General features: G+C 45.2%; 1 protein-coding gene across 1 annotated transcript in view; it reads right to left on the minus strand.

Moving 5' to 3' along the window:
- LOC100135991 (calcium channel, voltage-dependent, L type, alpha 1D subunit, a) overlaps positions 1–18,350 on the minus strand; it is a gene marked incomplete at its 5' end in the record, with an annotated part of 126,943 nt that overhangs the window by 58,597 nt on the left and 49,996 nt on the right. Inside the window, 7 exon segments of the mRNA NM_001124328.1 lie at positions 459–619; positions 1,472–1,559; positions 7,204–7,281; positions 13,548–13,720; positions 16,944–17,047; positions 17,790–17,986; positions 18,134–18,286. Coding sequence (NP_001117800.1) covers positions 459–619; positions 1,472–1,559; positions 7,204–7,281; positions 13,548–13,720; positions 16,944–17,047; positions 17,790–17,986; positions 18,134–18,286 — 954 coding nt within the window.

Genomic DNA, 18,350 nt, shown 5'->3' on the forward strand with positions numbered 1-18,350 from the left:
TGGTGTTTCTAGCTTAAACAGTGTAAAAGGAGTAGTGATACAAATAATAACTTTAATAAAATGTCAGAAATAAGTACAAGATTTAAAGTGTGACTGCTGAAGCAAGTCACATTAAAAATATCATTGATAGGAGTTTTTCCTTACCACCTGACCTGACTTGGAAGTAATTCTGGTCAAGTCTCTTTTCACAGCTGCCATGGAGCGCCATGAGTCTTGCAAATAAGACTACTCTGGGCCTTAGTTATAGAGTATAAATACTGTATGGGCCTGAAGTTTTGCTGGTCAAGTCACATGGTCAGGAAAAACTCCTGGCCCTATGGCACATGATCTAAGACAATGGTAGCCAGTATGTGGCGTAGTAGACCCACTCCCTGTACTGGAGTGAGCCAGTCAGGCTGATTGTAGTGTACTAACCCTGTACTGGAGTGAGCCAGTCAGGCTGATTGTAGTGTACTAACCCTGTACTTGAGTGAGCCAGTCAGGCTGCATGTAGTGCTCTGAGGAGATGGTGAGTGTGTTGAGAAACACCAGGATGATCACCAGCCAATAGAAAGGCACCGATTTAACTGCCAACCGGCACTTCCTGCGGCAGAACCTGTTCCAGCGACGCCAGCGCCGACTGTGAGACAGGAAGTAAAAAGGAGACCAGTAGGGGAGGTTTTCATTGAAGAGGGGGGGGATCGATGGTTAGAGGGGGGTTAGGAAGTATATAAAGAGGTGGTGTAGGCAGGCACTGTGTTCAAAGAATATTAGAAGAAAACTTGGGAAAGAGAAGTCAATGAACTTTGAAAGAACTTTGGGACAGGGAGAGAGCAGCATAGCATGCAGTATCAATCAAAAAGTATAAAAACACTGCACAAGGCTCCAGCACCTCCAGTTCCTCGCGATGCCCCAGATTATATGCTGACATGTTTAAAGGGGAGTTGGAGTTGATTTATTACCTGCAGACTCATTAAAGCTGACTCCAGAGAACATAACAGCACATACAGTAGAGAAACCTAAAGCAAGCATTTATCTACAGAAATAACAGACGTCACTACTTCATGCAGAAAAATAAAACTTTTACTGTACAGACTGCTGCTGCATGCGTCAAGCAAGGACACATGTGAGGTAAGGTGATTTTACTGACCTGAACTTTGACTTTGAAATTTTTTGACTGGAAAAATCAAAACGTTTATAATAGATGTCAGTTTAGCTTGCTGACTGCAGGATATTCATAAATGTTGTACAAAGCCACATATCCTATGTGCAACATGAGTGGTCAACCAAACAAATGTATTTATTAAAGCTTGTTTTACACCAGCAGTTGTCCAGACAGGATAGATAGAGGATAAATAAAGATAGATAAAGCACACAATAGTTCACTCAGGGGTTGTGTTTCTGTAAAGAATGTGGTAGTTTCTATGATATCGCAGGTTGTGTTCTATGGTACGGAACTGCAGATGTGGTTCTAGTCTGGGGGAGTTCTCACCAAAAAGGTCCACAGCACGGTGTCTTCACCTCATCCTCGGCCACGTTCTCTGTGTTCACCGACTCCGTCTCACTGGCTGGCATACTCGCTGCAGTGGCAAACAGAGTACTCATCATACACACATACAGAACCCCATGTACAACACACCGTACATGTCACACACACACCTCAACCGTACAGTACACATTCAGACCCACGGTACCACATCCCAGAGAAAATAAACCTCATTCATCAAAGAAAGAAAGAACGGTCAGCATCACTGCAGGAATTTCTAAGAAATCCCTTTTCTCAACAACAAAAAAACACAACACAAATTCGGTTCCAAAGGACGACACCTCCCAAAACCAAATCCATGTGCAACAGAATAGACAGAAGAAAGTCTGTAAAGTGGGAAGATAGAAAAACAAGAAAGAAAGAAACCACTATAGGGTTTGTGTTTATTTTATATCCCCTGGAAAGTATGACAATGTGATAGGATATCTCTTCATCATAATAACTACTGGCTTCTAGTACCTTATTAACTTACTATGAATTAATAAACTAACTGCCATCATAAGTGTTACTAGTACGGCCATTGTAATCATCACTATGACTTAACATAATGAGTTAGAGATGTAGGAACAGAGGGGAGTTAGAGGACGGGACAGCTGCTATGTCTGAGGGCTCTCTGATGCAGTGGAGGAGTACAGGATGAAGAAAAAGGATGCTCCTTTAAACAACCATATTAGACAAAAAAATAAGGTATTACTTTAAAATATTAGACACAAAACACTAGATACAAAAATATTAGACTTAAAACACTAACATCTTTCGGCACTGACTTTTTCCACATTGTTTTACTTTACATCCGTATTCTAAAATGGACTATTTTTTTTCTTTCTCCTCATCAATCTACACATAATACCCCATAATAACAAACCAAAAACAGTTTTTTTTATTTTTGCTCATTTATAAAAAAAAATAAGTATTCAGACCCTTGACTCAGTACTTTGTTGAAGCACCTATGGCAGCGATTACAGCATCAAGTATTTCTGGGTATGACACTATAAGCTTGTATTTGGGGAGTTTCTTCTATTCTTCTCTGCAGATCCTCTCATGGTCCCTCAGGTTGGATGGGGAGCGTTGCTACACAGCTATTTTCAGGACTTTCCTGAGCTGTTAGATCGGGTTCAAGTCTGGGCTCTGGCTGGGCCACTCAAGGATATTCAGAGACTTGTCCCGAAGCCACTCATACGTTGTCTTGGCTGTGTGCGCTTAGGGTCTATGTCATGTTGGATGGTGAACCTTCGCAGGTTTTCATCAAGGATCTCTCTGTACTTTGCTCTGTTCATCTTTGCCTCGATCCTGACGAGTCTCCCAGTCCCTGTCGCTGAAAAATGGCCACTCTACCATAAATGCCTGATTGGTGGAGTGCTGCAGAGATGGTTGTCCTTCTTAAAGGTTCTCCCATCTCCATAGAAGAGAGTGACTATCAGGTTCTTGGTCACCTCCCTGACCGAGGCCCTTCTCCCCTGATTGCTCAGTTTGGCCGGGCAGCCAGCTCTAGGTGGTTCCAAACTTCTTCCATTTAAGAATGATGGAGGCACTGTGTTCTTGGGGAACTTCAATGCTGCAGAATTGTTTTGGTTCCCTTCCCCAGATATGTGCCTCGACACAATCCTGTCTCGGAGCTCTCGACAATTCCTTCAACCTCATGGCTTGTTTGTTTTTTATATATATATTTTTTAAATAACCTTTATTTAACTAGGCAAGTCAGTTAAGAACAAATTCTTATTTACAATGATGGCCTACCAGGGAACAGTGGGTTAACTGCCTTGTTCAGGGGCATAATGACAGGTTTTTACCTTGTCAGCTCTGGGATTCGATCCAGCAACCTTTCGGTTACTGGCCCCTTTCGGTTACTGGCCTCTGGTTTTTGCTCTGACATGCACTGTCAACTGTGGGACCTTATATATACATATCTGTCCCTGTCCAATCAATTGAATTTACCACAGGTGGATTCCAATCAAGTTGTAGAAACATCTCACGGATGCACTTGAGCTCAATTTCGAGTCTCATAAAGGGTCTTAATACTTATGTAAATAAGGTATTTCTGTTTATATTTTTAATACATACATTTTCAAAATCCTGTTTTCACTTTATCATTATGGGGTATTGTGTGTAGATTTCTCAGGAATTTAGTTTATTTAATCAATTTTAGAATAAGGCTGTAACGTCACAAAATGTGGAAAAAGTCAAGCGGTCTGAATACTTTCCGAAGGTACTGTACTACTCTAAAATATTAGACTCTTAAAATATTCTCTAAATACTTTGGGAGAAATTCTGTAATATGAGAAGACTGCTGCTATGACTGTGTGAAAAGAAACAAAGCTACAACTTTTATGTGAGACCACAGCCTGTTTGTGCGAGGTTACGAGGTTTGTGTGAAAGCGTTCTCTTTGACTCTTGAGTCCTTCGACAGCTCTCTCTCTCTTTCTCAATACTGCTGACTGCTGGATGTAGTGATCTTGGTTTAGCCCCGTTTTTCTATTCACACTGAGCCCCTAGCCTAGCTGATTTAACCGGGCTGCGCATGGAGAGAGAGAGAGAGGGAGAGAAGTTGAGTGCCTGGTATCAACCAGAGCAGTATGTATCCCTATTATGCTGCCTGGTGCTCCTCATGTGACTCCACTCACAGGGGATGAGAGAGTCTGGGCTCATTGAGTCAGAAACAGCAGGAGTTGGCCTGCAGGGAGAGGCTTTATCAAACACAGAAAGAACACAAAAGGAAAAGCAAGACCGAAAGGATAGTGATGCTCAAACAGAATGGTCAATCACAATAGCAAAGCACAAGTAGGGTGATTAGGCTGCACACATTATGCTACAGACATTAGGCTGCAGACATTATGCTGCCAACATTAGGCTGCCAACATTAGGCTGCAGACATTATGCTGCCAACATTAGGCTGCCAACATTAGGCTGCAGACATTAGGCTGCCGACATTAGGCTGCCGACATTAGGCTGCCGACATTAGGCTGCAGACATTAGGCTGCAGACATTAGGCTGCCGACATTAGGCTGCAGACATTAGGCTGCAGACATTAGGCTGCAGACATTAGGCTGCCGACATTAGGCTGCAGACATTAGGCTGCAGACATTAGGCTGCAGACATTAGGCTGCCGACATTAGGCTGCCGACATTAGGCTGCAGACATTAGGCTGCAGACATTAGGCTGCCGACATTAGGCTGCAGACATTAGGCTGCCGACATTAGGCTGCAGACATTAGGCTGCCGACATTAGGCTGCCGACATTAGGCTGCAGACATTATGCTGCAGACATTATGCTACAGACATTAGGCTGCAGACATTAGGCTGCCGACATTAGGCTGCCGACATTAGGCTGCAGACATTAGGCTGCCGACATTAGGCTGCCGACATTAGGCTGCAGACATTAGGCTGCAGACATTAGGCTGCAGACATTAGGCTGCAGACATTAGGCTGCCGACATTAGGCTGCCGACATTAGGCTGCAGACATTAGGCTGCAGACATTAGGCTGCAGACATTAGGCTGCAGACATTAGGCTCCCGACATTAGGCTGCAGACATTAGGCTGCAGACATTAGGCTGCCGACATTAGGCTGCCGACATTAGGCTGCAGACATTAGGCTGCAGACATTAGGCTGCCGACATTAGGCTGCAGACATTAGGCTGCAGACATTAGGCTGCCGACATTAGGCTGCAGACATTAGGCTGCAGACATTAGGCTGCAGACATTAGGCTGCCGACATTAGGCTGCCGACATTAGGCTGCAGACATTAGGCTGCAGACATTAGGCTGCCGACATTAGGCTGCCGACATTAGGCTGCCGACATTAGGCTGCAGACATTAGGCTGCAGACATTAGGCTGCAGACATTAGGCTGCAGACATTAGGCTGCAGACATTAGGCTGCCGACATTAGGCTGCAGACATTAGGCTGCAGACATTAGGCTGCCGACATTAGGCTGCCGACATTAGGCTGCAGACATTAGGCTGCCGACATTAGGCTGCAGACATTAGGCTGCAGACATTAGGCTGCCGACATTAGGCTGCAGACATTAGGCTGCAGACATTAGGCTGCCGACATTAGGCTGCCGACATTAGGCTGCAGACATTAGGCTGCAGACATTAGGCTGCCGACATTAGGCTGCCGACATTAGGCTGCAGACATTAGGCTGCCGACATTAGGCTGCAGACATTAGGCTGCAGACATTAGGCTGCAGACATTAGGCTGCAGACATTAGGCTGCAGACATTAGGCTGACCAACATTAGGCTGCAGACATTAGGCTGCCGACATTAGGCTGCAGACATTAGGCTGCCGACATTAGGCTGCAGACATTAGGCTGCAGACATTAGGCTGCAGACATTAGGCTGCAGACATTAGGCTGCCGACATTAGGCTGCAGACATTAGGCTGCAGACATTAGGCTGCCGACATTAGGCTGCCGACATTAGGCTGCAGACATTATGCTGCCGACATTAGGCTGCAGACATTAGGCTGCCTACATTAGGCTGCAGACATTAGGCTGCCGACATTAGGCTGCAGACATTAGGCTGCAGACATTAGGCTGCCGACATTAGGCTGCCGACATTAGGCTGCCGACATTAGGCTGCCGACATTAGGCTGCAGACATTAGGCTGCAGACATTAGGCTGCCGACATTAGGCTGCAGACATTAGGCTGCCGACATTAGGCTGCCGACATTAGGCTGCCGACATTAGGCTGCCGACATTAGGCTGCCGACATTAGGCTGCCGACATTAGGCTGCAGACATTAGGCTGCCGACATTAGGCTGCCGACATTAGGCTGCCGACATTAGGCTGCCGACATTAGGCTGCCGACATTAGGCTGCAGACATTATGCTGCCGACATTAGGCTGCAGACATTAGGCTGCCTACATTAGGCTGCAGACATTAGGCTGCCGACATTAGGCTGCAGACATTAGGCTGCAGACATTAGGCTGCCGACATTAGGCTGCCGACATTAGGCTGCAGACATTAGGCTGCAGACATTAGGCTGCCGACATTAGGCTGCCGACATTAGGCTGCCGACATTAGGCTGCAGACATTAGGCTGCAGACATTAGGCTGCCGACATTAGGCTGCAGACATTAGGCTGCAGACATTAGGCTGCCGACATTAGGCTGCCGACATTAGGCTGCCGACATTAGGCTGCCGACATTAGGCTGCAGACATTAGGCTGCCGACATTAGGCTGCCGACATTAGGCTGCCGACATTAGGCTGCCGACATTAGGCTGCCGACATTAGGCTGCAGACATTAGGCTGCCGATATTAGGCTGCCGACATTAGGCTGCCGACATTAGGCTGCCGACATTAGGCTGCCGACATTAGGCTGCCGACATTAGGCTGCCGACATTAGGCTGCCGACATTAGGCTGCAGACATTAGGCTGCAGACATTAGGCTGCCGACATTAGGCTGCCGACATTAGGCTGCCGACATTAGGCTGCAGACATTAGGCTGCCGACATTAGGCTGCAGACATTAGGCTGCAGACATTAGGCTGCCGACATTAGGCTGCCGACATTAGGCTGCAGACACACAGAGGTGTACACACAGACATACCCAAACAAACAAATACATACACAAACACACAAGCTCACGCAAGCACGCGCAATCACCCACCCACACACAAGCTTGCTCACGCACACACGCACACGCAGACTTTTTCAATGTGGAAGGGAAAACCAGGGGATTTACCATGAGTGTCGGAGGACTGGCTGAACCACCCAAACCTGCTTCCTTTCTTCTTCTCTGTGAGGTCAGCCAGAGTCACCCCTTCATGTTTAATGCATGCAAGCCCATGCATTCAGACAGCAGACGGCACAGCAGAGAAACATGGGGAGGAGAATGGGCCTCTATCAAGATAGGTTAGAGCAGCACAGTAACAATGCACCACAACAACAACAACCGTAACAGCAACAATAATAGTAGGGTCGTTCCACCAATTCGGTGCCTTTCGAGAAGTGTAACTTGGTAAAAAAAAAACATTTGATTTCACCTACTTATGTTCAACTTCATAAAAACAATCTCAATGAGATAGTAAGTGGCTATTAAGGGCCAAATAAAGTAACAGGTTTAAATCTGTTCAGCCATAACTCCTGTTGTACTCCTGTTGTGACTGGGGGAATGGAAGCTTGTTGTGTGCAACTGGGAGGGTCAATAGAATGCAAGGAAATACATTGTTAAAACATTTCTAGCCTGTCTATGGGTGACTAGGGTTGACTTTTTATGTTTGACCTGCTTATTTTCACACCACAAAACACCTGAAAATGGCCAAAAAGAGCAGAACCAGCTCACTTGCTTTTCAGTATGATTTTACTATTAGATGTTCAATGAATTTAGGATGAAATTATTATTTTTTTACTAATAGTTTCACCCATATTAAAAACGAGATTTCAGTTCACGTAACAGGGTTGACCTTAAAATGAGGGACATATGTAAATTAAACACAAATTACATGACATAAATAATAATCTTCAGAAATGACATTGTCAAAGCAACAAAATAACAAGAGCTTTACGATGATAGTGTAACTTTTGGGATTAAGTGGGTTAAAATCTTTCTAGAAGTGGCACAGGATTGATGAAGGGACATATCAAAATCTTTAATTTTACAAGCATTCAGCAAGCCATTATTCAAATATAAAATCTGATTGATTAAATTCTCAATGTGGTCTATATTAAAGGGCACATCATTTAATATATCAGGTTTTTAAAACTCAATATTTGTGCACAATTTCTACTTAAAGGCACTCTTTTCGTGGAACGACCCAGTACAGCTGGCAACAGCGACACTGACTGACAACACCAACACCACTGACACCAGTAGCATGGACTGTGGTAGACACTGAAGAGGAGCAGAAGAGGAAGATGGACAACTGTTAGTCACATGACAGGAAGCTAGCACCTGCAGGCCGGAGGGGAGGGGGGGGTCATACAGAACAGTACAGCTCTAGAGCCTATACCTACATGCTGCAATGCAAATGAACAGCATTCACATGCACACTGAGTGTACAAAACATTAAGAACACCTTCCTAAAAGCGTTCCAAAGGGATGCTGGCCCATGTTGACTCCAATGCTTCCCACAGTTGTGTCAAGTTGGCAGGATGTCCTTTAGGTGGTGGACTATTCTTGATACACACACAAACTGTTGAGCATGAAAAACTCAGCAGCATTGCAGCTCTTGACACAAACCGGTGCGCCTGGCACCTACTACCATACCCCGTTCAAAGGCACTTAAATATTTTGTCTTGCCCAGTCACCTTCTGAATGGCACACACACAATCCATGTCTCAATTGTCCCAAGACTAACTTGTCTCCTTCCCTTCATCTACACTGATTTAAGTGGATTTAACAAGTGACATCAATAAGGGATCATAGCTTTGACCTGGATTTTACCTGGAATTATACTTTTTTTTAATACTTTTTAGTTTGAAAAAAAGGCATTTCACTGTACTTGTGCATGTGACATTAAAACTTATTCACCTGGTCAGTCAATTGCATGGAAATAGCAGGTGTTCTTAATGTTTTGTACACTCAGTGTATATGTTACTATACAGTCTCTCATGTCATGCCCGGGTACGGTGATAGACACAGAAAAGCCAGGGTGATGCATTTCACAAGTTGGCATCGCCGAGGGATCCATGTTATTATAACCACTGACCTTTAACCCCAACCTTCAGCCTAGTGTCAAGCATTCTGAGCACTAGAAAGATCTCTTCTGAGACCCCTACATACTGAAGATGCTACTCCTACGATACATATCTCCTATCATGTTACTATCCAGTTACTAGTTATGTTAACGGTGTATAAATGGAGGCAGTGGTGATAATCCTGTGGTAATCCTTTACTTGCTTTAGTATTCTATACTTGACTATACTTTACTATATTTGACTATACTTTACTATAATTTAATATACATTACCTTACTTGGTTTGAAGGTTCAATTACTAAATCCCCATCCCTCCAGGATTTCACAGAGATTTTTTGTGATATTTGCGGGTAAAAATACTTGATTTTGCTGCAGCAATTCTGACATTTTGTTTGGGAAAATGTAATGATTTTGTCCAATTTGTAAGGAAAATGCAATGACGAGGCAAACACTTTGATGACGCATGGCTTGATTGAACCATATTCTGCGGTAAATGTGTGGTGATTGGTTGAACTTGCGAGCCCTCTTTTTGTTCTGGGGAGATGGGTCAGTTATATGCGATAATATTGCGATGATTTATTGTTTATGCGGCAATACTGCAGTGATTGGTCAAATTTGCAAGCCCTCGCATAATATGCAGGGAACTGATGATTTTGCAAAAACAATTGTGATAACAGCATAGCAGAATCCTGGAGGGACTGAAATACAGTTATTGACAATAGAACGATAAATGTCTAAGTAAAACAGTATATTTTGAAGCATGGCAGAGATGCTTGACTAAATCGACATACTTGGTAAACACGAGAGGGACAGGGACCATACTGAAACTCTGGAGTTTGGAGAGAATACAGGAGAGATGTGGCTTTAAAGTAAATCAGTGAAAGAGGTTGTGATTCTAATCTAGAGCTCAGTACTTTCTAGGGGAAGGAGACTGGAGACTGAGAGATAGTGTAGTGGTATAGTGCTGCTCTCTGGTTCATAGGAAGGGATGGTGACGAGAAATATACTGTACTAAAGCTGTATGGAAGGGCAGTAACAGTATATGGTTGACAGGTATGGAGGGTACAGCACTAAAGCTGTATGGAAGGAAGGGCAGTAACAGTATCTGGTTGACAGGTAGGGAGGGTACAGTACTAAAGCTGTATGGAAGGGCAGTAACAGTATCTGGTTGACAGGTAGGGAGGGTACAGTACTAAAGCTGTATGGAAGGGCAGTAACAGTATCTGGTTGACAGGTAGGGAGGGTACAGTACTAAAGCTGTATGGAGGGGCAGTAACAGTATCTGGTTGACAGGTAGGGAGGGTACAGTACTAAAGCTGTATAGAAGGGCAGTAACAGTATATGGTTGACAGGTAGGGAGGGTACAGTACTAAAGCTGTATGGAAGGGCAGTAACAGTATCTGGTTGACAGGTAGGGAGGGTACAGTACTAAAGCTGTATAGAAGGGCAGTAACAGTATATGGTTGACAGGTAGGGAGGGTACAGTACTAAAGCTGTATGGAAGGGCAGTAACAGTATATGGTTGACAGGTATGGAGGGTACAGCACTAACGCTGTATGGAAGGGCAGTAACAGTATCTGGTTGACAGGTAGGGAGGGTACAGTACTAAAGCTGTATGGAGGGGCAGTAACAGTATCTGGTTGACAGGTAGGGAGGGTACAGCACTAAAGTTGTATGGAAGGAAGGGCAGTAACAGTATATGGTTGACAGGTAGGGAGGGTACAGTACTAAAGCTGTATGGAAGGAAGGGCAGTAACAGTATCTGGTTGACAGGTAGGGAGGGTACAGTACTAAAGCTGTATGGAGGGGCAGTAACAGTATCTGGTTGACAGGTAGGGAGGGTACAGTACTAACGCTGTATGGAAGGGCAGTAACAGTATCTGGTTGACAGGTAGGGAGGGTACAGTACTAAAGCTGTATGGAGGGGCAGTAACAGTATATGGTTGACAGGTAGGGAGGGTACAGTACTAAAGCTGTATGGAAGGGCAGTAACAGTATATGGTTGACAGGTAGGGAGGGTACAGTACTAAAGCTGTATGGAAGGAAGGGCAGTAACAGTATCTGGTTGACAGGTAGGGAGGGTACAGCACTAAAGCTGTATGGAAGGAAGGGCAGTAACAGTATCTGGTTGACAGGTAGGGAGGGTACAGTACTAAAGCTGTATAGAAGGGCAGTAACAGTATCTGGTTGACAGGTAGGGAGGGTACAGTACTAAAGCTGTATGGAGGGGCAGTAACAGTATCTGGTTGACAGGTAGGGAGGGTACAGTACTAAAGCTGTATGGAAGGGCAGTAACAGTATATGGTTGACAGGTAGGGAGGGTACAGTACTAAAGCTGTATGGAAGGGCAGTAACAGTATATGGTTGACAGGTAGGGAGGGTACAGTACTAAAGCTGTATGGAAGGGCAGTAACAGTATCTGGTTGACAGGTAGGGAGGGTACAGTACTAAAGCTGTATAGAAGGGCAGTAACAGTATCTGGTTGACAGGTAGGGAGGGTACAGTACTAAAGCTGTATGGAGGGGCAGTAACAGTATCTGGTTGACAGGTAGGGAGGGTACAGTACTAAAGCTGTATGGAGGGGCAGTAACAGTATCTGGTTGACAGGTAGGGAGGGTACAGTACTAAAGCTGTATAGAAGGGCAGTAACAGTATATGGTTGACAGGTAGGGAGGGTACAGTACTAACGATGTATGGAAGGGCAGTAACAGTATCTGGTTGACAGGTATGGAGGGTACAGTACTAAAGCTGTATGGAGGGGCAGTAACAGTATATGGTTGACAGGTAGGGAGGGTACAGTACTAAAGCTGTATGGAAGGGCAGTAACAGTTTGCTGTTCTGTTCTGCATCATGTGCTGCTTACATAAAGAGGATTTGGATTACAGTCTTTCTTCTGCTCAAGTAATATGATTTATCCCTTTTTCCCTTCTCAGACTAACTCAACTGGAGCTCCACTAACATGACTATGGTGTGAACTGAGGAAGGCTGTATAGTGCACCTCACAAACCTGAAATAGATACTCTTTAGAGTCATAACAATAGTTGACAACAATATTGGACACATTGCTGATTACAAGATATAGTGGTTAATATAGTTGTACATGTAGGAGTGTGTGTGTCTATGTGTGTGTGTGTGTGTGTCTAGACAGAGAGTGAGAGAGTGTAATCACCTGACTCGCAGCGCAGCCGTGACACAGATTATGTGTGTAATCTTTTTTTTTTTAAAACAACCTTGATCTTTTGGCTTCGTCTCCCTACACTGACCTACATTACAGGGGATTCTGGCTCACCAAATCTATATTATCTGCTTAGCCGTGTGTGTGTGGTGTGTGTAGAACTTTAGTGTGTGTGTTTGTGTGCGAGTGTGTAGTATTTTAGTGTGTATGTGGATTTAACACAGTAACCCTGAACACAGAATTCCAGTATGTGGCCAATGAGAGCTGTGAGACTGCAAAAGAGCAGGTCACACTGGAAACCTTCAGTAGCTATATTTCCCTAAACAACATGCCACCCTTACTGTAGTTTTTCTGTGGTGCACAGGTACACTCACTGGCTGCTCTTGCGCTGTGTGTGTGTTTTAGGATAGTGTGTATGTTTTGGGGGAGTGTGTGTTTTAGGATAGTGTGTATGTTTTGGGGTAGTGTGTGTTTCAGGATAGTGTGTATGTTTTGGGGTAGTGTGTGTTTTAGGATAGTTTGTATGTTTTGGGGTAGTGTTTGTTTTAGGATAGTGTGTATGTTTTGGGGTAGTGTGTGTTTTAGGATAGTGTGTATGTTTTGGGGTAGTGTGTGTTTTAGGATAGTGTGTATGTTTTGGGGTAGTGTGTATTTTAGGATAGTGTGTATGTTTCGGGGTAGTGTATGTTTTGGGGTATTGTGTATTTTAGGATAGTGTGTGTGTTTTAGGATAGTGTGTATGTTTTGGGGTAGTGTGTGTTTTAGGATAGTGTGTATGTTTTGGGGAGTGTGTGTTTTAGGATAGTGTGTATGTTTTGGGGTAGTGTGTGTTTTAGGATAGTGTGTATGTTTTGGGGTAGTGTGCATTTTAGGATAGTGTGTATGTTTTGGGGTAGTGTGTGTTTTGGTGTAGTGTGTATGTTTTGGGGTAGTGTGTGTTTTAGGATAGTGTGTATGTTTTGGGGTAGTGTGCATTTTAGGATAGTGTGTATGTTTTGGGGTAGTGTGTGTTTTAGGATAGGGTGTGTGTTTTAGGATAGTGTGTATGTTTTGGGGTAGTGTGCATTTTAGGATAGTGTGTATGTTTTGGGGTAGTGTGTGTTTTGGGGTAGTGTGTGATTTAGGGTGGTGTGTAGTGTACGGTTTGTGTGTGCACATGTTTGTGTGTGTGTGTGTTTTAGGGTAGTATGTGTGTGTATGTTGTAGGGTGCTTACGGTTGCGTTTGCCCTCCTCGTTGCCCTCCTCGTCCTCGTTGTCAGGGTCGATGTCCTCGGCCTGAGTGATCCAGTCCAGGTAGCCCTTCAGGTCCTCCTCTAGCTGCTGCTTCTCTCTCAGCTTCTGGAAGTCTCCTCTGGCCTTGGCCTTCTCTCTCTCCTTGGAGAACTCTCTGTGGGCACAGACACACACAGAAGCAAGCACACACATGCAACCACACACAGGCACACAGACAGGCACACAGAATGCACCCACGTTAGTTAATGCATACACAACATACAAACACACAAATGCGCCACATGCAAAATCACACACAAAACACATGCTCAGACTCAGTAACGCCTCACCACACAATTTGTATACAAAATGTAATACAGTTCATACTGAATGGGCAATGAGTGCTCAATCCAATTGTGTCCTTCAGACAGTCAGACAGTCAATCTAATCCACAGTACAACTGTGTCCTTCAGACAGTCAATATGATACCAATGCATGGTTGTGTATCCAGTTCCTAACAGTATAACACATCAATACACTGGAGAACTGCTCCTTCTATTATATCACTGTCACAAATGGCACCCCATTCCCTATATAGTGCACTACTTTTGACCTCTGATTGCCTGTGTAGTCCTCCTAACCCTAGCCTAGCCACTGGATGGAGACGGACACCTTTCAATAACAACAGAACATCAATATGATGCAGAGATAGACCAATGGGGGGAGTGGTTACTGGTATGTAGTCAGAATGTTATACTATTTTCACACAGGAATCAGAAACACACACAAAACAACATGCAAGCTGATGACCACTGGACAATATTGTGGGTGGAATAGCTTCAGGGAAACGTTCAGTCATTCAAATGAGCGGTTAACACAGTGATGCCATCACTTTGGAATTAAGCATCAAACAATTGTGGTTGTCAAAATATTCCCAGAGGATTGTGTTCACAAAGGCCTACTAAATACACTACAATAGAACATCTCAATGCTATTCCTAGAACATTTTGGAAACCAAAAGGTGTACCCTGGAGTGTCTTTAATATTATATGAATGTGAAAATATAACATGTAGACATATTTTAAATGAATTTGTCATTTTGTAAAAACAAACATTCCTTTAGCTGTTTTGTTTTGCCCAGTGGGTCTTGTTGCTACGTAAATTGCTACTTGAATAATCAGTCCCACTTATAGCATATTACAGTATGACATATTAATTACTATAATCATCTACCATTACTGAATGTCAAACTTAACTGGAACCGTAATATCATTTTCTCTTAAATGACCTTCCCGCGAATACATCTGAAGAAAGAAAAAAAAAATCATAGATAGAGGGAGAAGAACCTTCAGGGAACATTAGCAGAACCTTTAGGGAACATTGCCAACCGCCAACAGACCCCTCTAAGAAAGAACACACATCCTCAGAGTGCTGCTGGCCATAGAGTAGTGCAGGGGTCTCTAGCCCTGTTCCTGGAGAGCTACCCTCCTCTAGGTTTTCGCTCCAACCTAGTTGTAACTAACCTGGTTCAGTTTATCAACCAGCTAATCATTAGAATCAGGTGTGCTAGATTAGAGCTTGAGTGAAAACCTACAGGACGGTAGCTCTCCAGGAACGGGGCTGGAGAGCCCTGGTGTAGTGAGAATTATAAACAGGTATTTTGTCTCGTAGATGCTGATTGCCTGAAATACGTGGTCTATCAGACATTATAAACTGGGTGGTTCGAGCCCTGAATGCTGATTGGCTGAAAGCTGTGGTATATCAGACCGTATACCATGGGTATGGCAAAACATTTATTTTTACTCTTCTAACTACATTGGTAACCAGATTATAACAGTAATAAGGCACCTTAGGGGTTTGTAGTATACCGCCAATATACCACGGCTATGTCTGCGTTATGTTGTTCCTAAGAACAGTCCTTAGCCATGGTATATTGGTCATATACCACACCCAGTCGGGACTTATTGCTTGAATATACCACGGGTATGATGCAAACTACTTGTTTACTGTTCTAATTACGCTGGTGACATGTATCATGTAACAGCAGTAAGATACCTTGGGGGTTTGTGGTATATGGCTAATGTACCACGGCTAAGGGCTGTATCCAGGCACTCTATGTTGCGTCGTGCATATAACAGCCCTTAGCTGTGGTATATAGGTCATATACTACACGTTATTGCTTAATTATGAACTAACACCCCACCTCCACTAACACTTCCTCCCCAATGCAGGGGAATGGAAGCAGCAGTACACTGGGTTGATGCATTAGGAGAGAGAGAGAGAGAGAGAGAGAGAGAGAGAGAGAGAGAGAGAGAGAGAGAGAGAGAGAGGAGAGAGAGAGAGAGAGAGAGAGAGAGAGAGAGAGAGAGAGAGGAGAGAGAGAGAGAGAGAGAGAGAGAGAGAGAGAGGAGAGAGAGAGAGAGAGAGAGAGAGTCCTGTCTCTAGGCACTGGAAAACGGCTCCCTTTGCTATAGGTTGTTGAGACGAGGAAACACAACGCAAAATGAGTGAGAGGTCGACAAAGGTTATACTGGTGGTGGCCAGGGCAGTAAACGGCGTCAGTCAGAATTATATATCAAAATGGAGTACTGTATTACCAGTGACTGAGTATTTCCATCTCTGTTTCCCTGAGTCTTTCCCCAACACCACACACTGCAAGCCACACCATTGTCTGTCCTTACCTCACCGCGCACAGAAAACACAATGCGCACAGCGCACACACACAGCCCACACCCCACTGCAGAGCATTCGGCACCCAGCACACAGCCCCCACCACCTCTTACCCACCCAGAATACCCAGCACACAGCCCCCACCACCTCTGACCTACTCAAAACACCCAGCACACAACCCCTACCACCTCTGACCCACTCAGAACACCCAGCACACAGCCCCCACCACCTCTTAACCACTCAAAACACCCAGCACACAACCCCCACCACCTCTTACCCACTCAGAACACCCAGCACACAGCCCCCACCACCTCTGACCCACTCAGAACACCCAGCACACAGCCCCCACCACCTCTGACCCACTCAGAACACCCAGCACACAGCCCCCTCCACCTCTGACCCGCTCAGAACACCCAGCACACAGCCCCCACCACCTCTGACCCACTCAGAACACCCAGCACACAGCCCCCTACACCTCTGACCCACTCAGAACACCCAGGACACAGCCCCCACCACCTCTGACCCACTCAGAACACCCAGCACACAGCCCCCTCCACCTCTGACCCACTCAGAACACCCAGCACACAGCCCCCACCACCTCTTACCCACTCAGAACACCCAGCACACAGCCCCCTCCACCTCTGACCCACTCAGAACACCCAGCACACAGCCCCCACCACCTCTGACCCACTCAGAACACCCAGGACACAGCCCCTTCCACCTCTTACCCACTCAGAACACCCAGCACAAGGTTAAGCACGAAAAAGGAGCCCAGAATGATCAGACTAACAAAGTAGATGGCGGGCGTTCCAAAGCCGATGGCGTCGTTCACCTGTTGGAGCCCAGAGCAGCAGGTTAACAGACAGACCTATAGATACAGACAGACAGATGGACAGGTAGGCAGACAGACAGGTAAGACAGACAGGCAGGCAGAGAGAGGCAGACAGACATAGAGAGATAACCAGGTCGACAGACAGACAGACAGACAGACAGACAGACAGACAGACAGACAGACAGACAGACAGACAGACAGACAGACAGAGGTGTCTTACCCGCTCAACACTCCCAGAACCAGGTTTAGAACAAAGAAGGAGCCGAAGATGACAAGAGAAACAAAGTAGACCCATGGTAGCTCTAGACCCATAGCATCATTCATCTGGAGGAGCACCCGCCACCAAAGAGAGATGGGGAAAGAAGAAGAAGAAAGAGGGGAGGAAGAGAAAGAGAATAAAATGGATAGTCCGAGGTAGAGAAAGGTGAGAATACCTGTTTGCTAAGAATGCAAGATGAAAGGAAAAACCTCAAGGCATTTATATATAGTTTTACAGTTCAGAGTGATAAAAAAGGTGAGGGAATGTTCTGGGAGATATATAGAGAAATGCTTGACTGAATCTTTAACATTTAAATGTCAGTCACATCTAGGCCTAATGACTAATCTACTGACACACCAGCTTAGTCAAATTCTCAGAGGGAATGACCGGGTCAAAGTTCATACAGAGACCGCACAGGGAGAACAGAGGGTACAGACTGAAATATGATATGAATGATAGGATCTCTATGACGGAGGGCCTCACCCAGTAGAGCACGTCTGTCCAGCCCTCCATGGTGATACACTGGAACACAGTCAGCATGGCGAACAGGAAGTTGTCAAAGTTGGTGATGCCGTTGTTGGGGCCGTGCCAGCCCTCCCTGCACTCGGTGCCATTGATGGGACATTGGCGCCCGTGCCCTGAGATCGCACATGGAGCCGGATCATCCTCCGCTATCATGCCTACAGAGAAGGGGGCGGGGAGAGAGAGAGAGAAACCGAGAGGGAGACTGAAATACAAATGCAATAGTCATGTACACACACACACACAGATGGTAAGATGCACACACACACACACACACACACACACACACACACGCACGCTCTTACCTGTGCTGGGGAAGAAGCAGGTAGCGTGCATTTTGCCAATGAAGAGCTCAAGGCCGATGATGGCGTAGATGATAATGACAAACAGGACCAGCAGGGCGATGTGGAGGAGAGGGACCATGGCTTTAATAATGGAGTTCAACACAACCTGTAAACCTAGAAAGAGTCAAACATACAGGTTAGGTAGGGAAGACATAGCTAGATGTGTGTGTGTGTGTGT

Source organism: Oncorhynchus mykiss, chromosome 7, assembly GCF_013265735.2.
Source record: "Oncorhynchus mykiss isolate Arlee chromosome 7, USDA_OmykA_1.1, whole genome shotgun sequence".
NCBI lineage: Eukaryota > Metazoa > Chordata > Actinopteri > Salmoniformes > Salmonidae > Oncorhynchus > Oncorhynchus mykiss.